At 36.1% G+C, this 8321-nt stretch overlaps 1 protein-coding gene across 1 annotated transcript; it reads right to left on the bottom strand.

The window, feature by feature from the left end:
- On the bottom strand, positions 1 to 5688 carry LOC142620992 (pre-mRNA-processing protein 40B-like). The gene is made up of 12 exons (XM_075794309.1): positions 5570 to 5688; positions 4935 to 5003; positions 4450 to 4518; positions 4015 to 4353; positions 3730 to 3927; positions 3514 to 3590; positions 2458 to 2647; positions 2209 to 2330; positions 1996 to 2139; positions 1387 to 1440; positions 988 to 1159; positions 1 to 424 (listed from the first exon to the last, which is right to left on the bottom strand). The coding sequence occupies exons 2-7, from the start codon at positions 4965 to 4967 to the stop codon at positions 2623 to 2625; spliced, it is 741 nt and encodes a 246-aa protein (XP_075650424.1). The 5' UTR covers positions 4968 to 5003; positions 5570 to 5688; the 3' UTR covers positions 1 to 424; positions 988 to 1159; positions 1387 to 1440; positions 1996 to 2139; positions 2209 to 2330; positions 2458 to 2622.
- Positions 5689 to 8321: the final 2633 nt, after the last annotated feature.

Genomic DNA, 8321 nt, shown 5'->3' with positions numbered 1-8321 from the left:
TTGACCAATGAGCAGGAATATATGAATCAACAACGCCACCCTCAATGAGGTGCAAATATATCAATTTGTTCGGACCTGTAATTGGTCCAGAGAAGAGACTATGATGACAACAAGCAGCTTTCAATTTACTTAAACCCATTTAGATTGAATAATAAATATATCCAGCAAGATATGGTACATGAACCATTCTCAAATATAAAATGGTCTCTAATCATCTTCACAACAAATTTTGTATTCACTGTGAATGTTTTCTAGGCCAACCCAGAAAATTAAGAACCCAAAGCCGAAGGATCCTTCAATTGAAGACACCAGCCTTGTACAATCTGCAGATTCTCAGAAGAGGAAATCATTAATGCACTTCTCACTCATGCTCAGGTCAATCCGCTCATCCATCCTCAACTTCCCCGCATTAAAACCAAACAGCCTACAATCACATGGAAAGGGTGAAGTGTAATTGTCAAAACTTGATAAAGGACAAGGTACAAAGCCTACAAATTAGTACGAGGCATGCATATATGTGATCATTTAAACTAGAAAAAAATAGGGCAACCAAAAATCTCCCAACTAACAGAAACATCACAAGAAGATACAAAGTAATTTCATATTCTGGGTCTAGAAGCTCTACCATTTCCCAAACCTCAATGGTAAAATTATTAATCAAGGTATACTTAATAGGGCTTTGTTTAGTTAGACACTCGGTCTAGACCCTCATTTCTATCTCCACCACATGCATAGCTGAATCCCAATCTCACGAATAGAAAGATTCCATATATACAGACCAAAATAGTAGGAGTCATGACAAGAGTATGTATTTGAATTACACTATTAGAAATAATATATTATGTGGTCGCAACACCTTTCTGAAGATATTAGAGCCTTTCTCATCCAAAAATAATATGGGAAAACCATGAAACTACACAATGAATTGAGATGAGACCAGAACATGGTCAACATTTCTAAAGTAAAATAGGATCATTAATGGCATACTTGTCAACAGCAGTGAAAAGAACTATATCTTCCTCCTTTGCACTGCTAAGAATCACATTGGCCTAATGTCATCATATTTAATGACTGACACGGAGAGGCTCATATACTGCAACTGGTTTACTGCCATGCGCATATCTCCATTAACTCTGTCTGCAAGTTCCTCAAGAGCAATCTAAAACAATAAATAGTGAAAAATTCAGTGAATATATTATTGCTTAAAATTAATAAAAAGGAGACTCACAAGGCTAAAAAAATAAAATATTACATGTCAGAAAACAGCAAAACTATCCACTTCACCACTATAAACTTTTTTTTTTTGTTGATAAGTCACTATAAACATTCACTTACGCAGCTATGACCAATTACAAATATAAACTAAAGCATTGATGGAGTATTTACCTGATTAACTTGAAGCCCTTCTGCAGTTGCAACTTGCATTAACCTCTTTGCCATCTACCATAAACCAAATTTGGCATTAGTAACTCGGCAATTGGCCGTAGTGGCCTTAAAAATTTAGAACACCAAAAATTTATTTTCCATCACATGGGCATATGCATCCCACACACACATATAGAGTCAAGGCATGCCCAATATCAAGGATCACATGGCCTCCCATTTGTTAAGTTCCATACTTAAATGCTATTCGAGATGCATCAACAAAACTAATCCAAATCTCGGATAAAAGTTTCATGTGGGTATCAATGGCAAACTATGAAATGCCAAACAAGTGTGCCTGTGTAAAAAGCACAAAGGGAATATTCTAACCATAAGCACTAACTCTAGTCATTTAAACTTCATCACATAAACAAATAACAAGAGAAGGTCAATTCAGCAAATACCACATGAAAGGACAAGATCACAACTACGTTCAATTTCATGCATAAAAAAAAGTACTCTAAAAACAATTATAGAAATCAGAACAAAAACCTGCTGGTTCGTAGGTTTTCGAAAGTTGAGAAGCAAACAGTAGTTCACAAGACTTTTTAGTTTATTTGTATCGATCATTACAAATGCAGATAATAGGCATTTTGGAAATCTTGATGCTAGCAATAAGGTCAGCAACTCCACCCCTATCTCCAGCAGACATCCCATCAACCTCGTCCATAATCAGCACAGTTTTTGGATGCTTTGATCTGCAACTTCAACAATAAACTTTAGCAGAAATTTCAAACAATCATATTCTATGCGCGTATGTGAGATATTAATAAATGCAAGACCAACCGATCCATGTTGACACTGAAGGCCTCATTGCTGACAAGTTCCTTTATAGAATTCGCATTGCTTCCACCAATTCCTTTCTCAATTTTGGCATCAACCTTCCCACCATTGTCACTAGCATTTACCTAAACGAAATAAGGGAGATCAGGAGGGCAAATGAAAAATCATACCATTGATTTATATGTCTTGGGGGTGAAACTCATGATCTAGATGCTCAATAGAAATGTGTATCTTGGTAAAAAATTACCCCACCTCTATTGCTTGGAAATCGAGCATCTGACTAACCACCTTTGCAGAGGTAGTTTTTCCTATACCAGGAGTTCCACTTAATAGCACAGCTTTTTTGGCACCAGAATCAGTTTGTTTTTTTTCCCTTTTTCTTATTTCTAGTATCAAGAAATTGCTTGTTCCAATTTGTCAACCAGTCATGATGTTGCTTAACCTGCACATCCAACCAAATGATGTTTGAACTCTCCTAAACCATTCCACAAAAAATTCCTCTGTAACCTCTCTATTCTATTCACTACACTAGTGGGAATGGTGAATAAAGATGAATAATATCTAGGCAAGCTCGAAAGTGTACTCTTCAATAGCGTCAACCTTCTCCCTTTTGATAAATACAAAAAGTATCTTCCTTCATATTCACATTGATGAACACAAAACATCTCAATATTACAAAAAAGCAAAAAGAGTTTAGGAACTAAAAAAACTGAATTACAATGTGTAAAAAACAAGCATGAGACCAATCAAACAAGGTACAAATCAACAAGGATTTCAATTGATCTAGAGTTCTCTCAATGTCCTTGAACATACGGCTATTCCCTTCCTATCCACATCAAACATAACAAAGTAAGATTTCGAACATTCAAATAGTGTTTCCCACCAATTCCTCCATCCAAATAATAGGTCAACTACTGTCTACAGCATTACCCACTAAGCCACAAACATCTTAAAAACTTCACTCCACAAACATCCAAAAACTTCCTCAAACTATGGTGAGCCTTTTCATTTTTTTATAATTAAAAAGAAAGGGCTCAACTCAAGTACACAAGGAGTACAATGTGTTTCAATGCAAAGATTTTTTTTGTTTTTTTTGTTTTATAATTTGATAGTTTGAGGAGGGGGATTTGAAACCTGGATGTCTCCTTCAGAAACACCAGAGGTGCCAACTAATTGAACCACAAGGCTCTTGGCAATGATTTTTTAGATGTTTATTGACTTTATTCATTAAGGTTAAAGTTTTTTTTCCCCTTTTTGTGGTGGGATTTGGCTGTCTCTACTGGTAATTAATTGATTAGAATCCTATACCTTCTTCCATCAGCAGAAGTATGCTCTATCCAATATGTTGAGGCCTCTCTAGTGGAGCTTGGCTGGACACTTGTTGCCTGAAAATTTTGATAAGTGTGTACATGTCAAGAATCCAAATAAATAGCACTTCAGACAGCAAAGAAGCAAAAACAATTTGACCATGATGCTGAAAAACTCAGCAACTGTGTTAAAAGGAGAAAAAGAAAGACACCTTACCGATGCAACAGAAGTGGGAACCGAAGGTTGTTCAACACTGTGCTGCACAGATGTAACAGGGGCAGTGCTCTGGCTTTCAGATGGTAAATTAAGTTGTCTCGAAGAAGAAATACTGGGTGGATGCATTTGAGATGTAGACTGATACTGGGTGGGGGCATTAAAATTTATATGTAGTTGACCATAAGAAGATGGTGCAAACTGCATAAATGTAATTATATAGATTCAAGGCCTAAAGAATTGGAATAAATTATGAAATTCAGAAATAAGAATACTTTGAAATCTTACAGTATATGACGGAGTGAGAGGTCTTTCTGGGCCACCTAATCCAGGTGAATAGTTATTGGGATTTTGAGCATTAAGCTGAGGAATTGGTTTTTCAGATGCAATGTGCATGTTTGGCTGAGCAACTGGCAATGGAATTGCTTGTGATGGCAGTGTAGCATGACTTGGCTGACCAGCTCTTGGGGGTAACTGCGGCATTGGCTGAGAGAATTGGGGTTGCAAAGTTTGATGAGGAGGCAATCCAACATTCATAAGCGGAACACCTCTGCCAACAGGATAAAAATGTTGAGAAGGCACAGGATTGAATTGCTGGGGTTGCTGAGCTGGAACCACCTGTCGGAACTGCAGCAAAAAAAAAATCATTTAAAAAGATTTTATTTTGATTCATGTTAATAATATATACGAGTGATACAAACTCAGCTAGAAAGGATGCATTACTTGAGAAGACATGGGTGGAACAAAACTCCGGGGAGGTTCCATCGAACCAATTATTGGCGGCTGAAGAGGCTTTGCCAACAAAAAGAAAAATTAATTAGCAAAAGAAAGAAAAAACCAATAGATCAATTTTATCAATAAAAACCCCCCATCTTTTGGTCACTATGGTAACAGATCCTAACTAAGAAAAGCTTCCGTGCATGGGCTTTTATCCCTTGAAAGCAACCTTTTTTTATGAAAAAAAAATTTGGCTTTCAAGGGATATAAGCTCATGAGCCTGGAAAACCAACCTTTTAAAACACATGAGCCTGGAAACATAAATTTATAAGGGAAGCCCAGTTGATGTTTCCTTCAGAATTTAAGTTACTCTAAGGTATAAAAGCCTTATGGTATAAATGCTTTATATTGAAATAAAAGAAAATACTCTCTAGAACTAACTGTTTCATAAGACATAAACACTACAAGAAACAGTTCTCTGGGCACACTACCTGTACACCTGAAAATCGAGGATTATTGGCCATTAAGCAAAGTCACGAGCCTTTAGAAAGCAAAAACAACTGCAGAACCAACAATCACCACAAACACCTTAGAATTGTCCAAGATATAGCATTCTAAGATTGAAGTTTCAAATTAGCATGTAGTGTAACACGAAAATGGAAAAATATGAATTTTGCCAAACATTAGGTTTATCTTTGCTGAAGTCAGATCAATGTGGACAGAACCTCAATTTTTTTATAGAGTCACTCAACAAATTTATAGAGATTAAGATATCCTATTAAAGCATTAACAACTTTAAAAATGTACTCAAAAGGACCTATTTGTAGTTATTTCCATATAAAAGGTCATTGATCTTACAATTGACAGGACATTTTAAAATATTATAAATGAAGTGTGATCAGGAGTTGTTATTTAATACGTATATCAAAAGCACACATAAAAGAGAACATAGGATTGAACCATTGGTGTCGGTGTCTTTGAGATTTTGGCCAAAATCTTATAAATTTAGCTTCCAATGGTTTTTTTTTTTTTAGGGAATTTTTGACAGATGAGTAGGATAATTAATCAATATTTAGTTCTAATAAAAAAAAAAAGACGAAGCAGAAGAAAAGTTTAAAGAAGCTACCCATGAATGGATTTTAGACTTGCATCACTGAATCAAGCCAAGAATGAACTTTGCCCATGCAAACAAATCATCTCACACCATTGCCATCCAAAAATCTTTGCTTGAACCTAGAAACACAGAAATCATAGGTCCTCTTCTTCGGTGTGCTCTTCTTCATCATGCTCTTCACTGTGTTCGTCATCCTCTTCACTGTACAATGACGTCTGCAAGAAAAGTAAGTTCCGTACTCAATTTACAATATAAGATTCACCAACTCAGCACCACATAATAAATCTGACACTAACCTGCATATCTCCTAATGGGGGAAGTGAAATGAGTATAAAGAGGTGCTGCAAGCCCATAGTGATGATATTCTGGAGGACTGAGATCCCCACTACAGAAATAAACTGCCTAAATTTGTAATGCACGGCAAAAGAATAGATATTAGAAACATCTCTTAAAGAAATAATTCTGAATTCACTCAAATATTCAGGGGAAATTACCTGTGTCATGCATCTAGTTGCCAATATCCTGATCAGCTTATTAAAGTATGGATCATCACCCTGGCAAATAAGTAACGAAAAATTTTATAAAAAAACAGAAAACCAAGTACACTGAGGGTGAGAAACAATCAAACTCTCAAATTCAATGATCAAACAAATTTTAAAAAAAAATGAGGAGAAGAATGAAAACCAACACCCCAATCTAATAAAGTACGAAAGAAGAAGGCTTTAATGTCAAGGATAGACCGTTCGCATCCCTGGCAAACATATAGTTTGTTTTTTTACCTCAACAAATGTGGAGAGAGAGAGAGAGAGATTTGACTATTTCTCTTAAAACATAGTTAGAAACTTGACATGCCAACGCATTTGTATATAGTGAGTGTATAACCGATGTATGTTTAACAAATCCACAAGGTTTCAAATGGAAAAAATCCAGAGTCGGACAACATTCATAACTTAAATAAGCCAAATACAAAGACTAACCACAGCACGATCAAGTGACTCAGCCAATGCTTTTGATGATGAGACATCCAAGTTGAGGCCAACAGCAGCAGCTGTCCGCAGCAAAGGTTCAAGCATCTCCCTGGTTGGACTAGGATGGCGCCTGCACACAGAATCAATGCTTATAAGGAAACATAGGTTGGCACAGTTTGATAACAGCAATGACATTATCCTGCCACAATCACTGAAATTGGTCCCCATCTACTAGTAGCATTTAGATAAAAAAAAAATCTACAGGTTTAGCAAAGATGAATACATCCAATATTCTTCCAACAAATTTTAAAATGAAGGGCATGTGCTACACCCGCCATCATTTTTTTTTTTTTTTTGACTGAAGAAGGTAGAATTTTATTAAAAAAGAGTAAAAGTACAAAAGTATAAAGAAGTATAAAAGGGGCCTGAGCCATACAGGCCTACAACTGACTGGGCTCCAGAACAAGGACAAGCTAGCCAATATAAAATACTCCAAGGGCATAAAAAGGCTGCCAAAACAAAGAAATCATATCCTCTGGTCGGCCATTAAGCATTTAAATCCTTCCTAAATTAAACACAATATCAATGTCCAGTAACCTACTAAAAATATAAATCAGTAAACAGGTTGTCCATCAGTTCCTGGCCAAAACTTTTTAAATCATATTAGGCAACTTGCAAGCTTTTTCTCTATGGTAGATGAGTGATATCTTAGTGATATTCATGAGCAAACATCATGGCTAGTTGTTATTCTGTGAATTTACAGTACAAACTAAACATTAAATTCTGAATGTATCTTCTAGTCAAATGATAGACCATAACCCACACTGACAAGGTTAATAGTGAAAAGGAAAAAAGAAAGTGGGGAGGGGAGGCTGCAATTTACCTTAATAGTGAACACAAATAAAAGTGTTTAAGGATTTTATCTGCAACTGAAACATTGGCAGCAAGCATAAACTCCTCCACCATTTGGTTTGCTTCCCGAATCTGGTACATACCTGCAGAAACAACTCAACTCTGTCTTAAGGATATCGATATTCCCAAAAATTCCCAAGAAAAAATTCAAATAGACACCAATCAAGAAAACCATAAATCCCAGTGAATCATTAATCCACATAATGTTGCAACCTTTCCAACCACATATAGTGTATCATTAAGATTAGCGGTGAGAAAATAGAAAAAATAAAACTCCATGCTTTTAAAGCATCATTGGGCCATTGATAAATAGTACATACTTTATGGATCCAGATCGTTTATTTAGAAATTGATCAAGAAAATGGGATAGGTGTCTCATTTTCATCACAAGTAAACCCATTTACTAAATTTGGATCTATTGAAAAAGAAAACTTGACACTCAAAACAGCATACCAATATCTAGAGGGTCATGAGTTTTAGTGTCAATTTGAAATTTGACTTCAACAAAGTTTCAGTTCCAATAATTTCTAATAAAATTATTTACCACATTTCAGGTATTGCTTCTTTTTCAAGATTCACCAATTTTGCGATTTTTAACCCTTATGTAATGTTTGGGCGCGGGGGGAGGAGGCTGTGCGGCATCATCCTTAGGCTCATCATCGTGCTGCAAAGACATTAGATGCATACAATCAATATTCGGTGTAATGATAAGAATAAGGTGAACCACAAGATATATCATTACATTGTTGGTAATGTTATCATACCATAGAGCCGCCTTTGTGTCCTATTTTGTGTCCACCAGTCCCACAAGTGGGTGCTCTTCTAGTACGTTGTGGTCTACCTCGTGGGGGTGAGGGCTGCTGAGGGGGATGCTCGTCCGGTAC

This window comes from Castanea sativa, chromosome 12 (genome assembly GCF_040712315.1).
Source record: "Castanea sativa cultivar Marrone di Chiusa Pesio chromosome 12, ASM4071231v1".
NCBI classification, from domain to species: domain Eukaryota; kingdom Viridiplantae; phylum Streptophyta; class Magnoliopsida; order Fagales; family Fagaceae; genus Castanea; species Castanea sativa.
Note: the sequence above shows the minus strand (reverse complement) of the source record. Positions and strands in the feature narration are given on the sequence as shown.

Excerpts from the sequence above, each read along its gene's own strand:
- LOC142620992 (XM_075794309.1), bottom strand. The coding sequence starts at position 4,967 with ATGGCCAATAATCCTCGATTTTCAGGTGTACAG. Across the intron at positions 3,928-4,014 it reads CTCTCACTCCGTCATATACT|TTTGCACCATCTTCTTATGG; the intron begins GTAAGATTTCAA and ends ACATTTATGCAG. Across the intron at positions 3,591-3,729 it reads TTCCCACTTCTGTTGCATCG|GCAACAAGTGTCCAGCCAAG; the intron begins GTAAGGTGTCTT and ends CAAAATTTTCAG.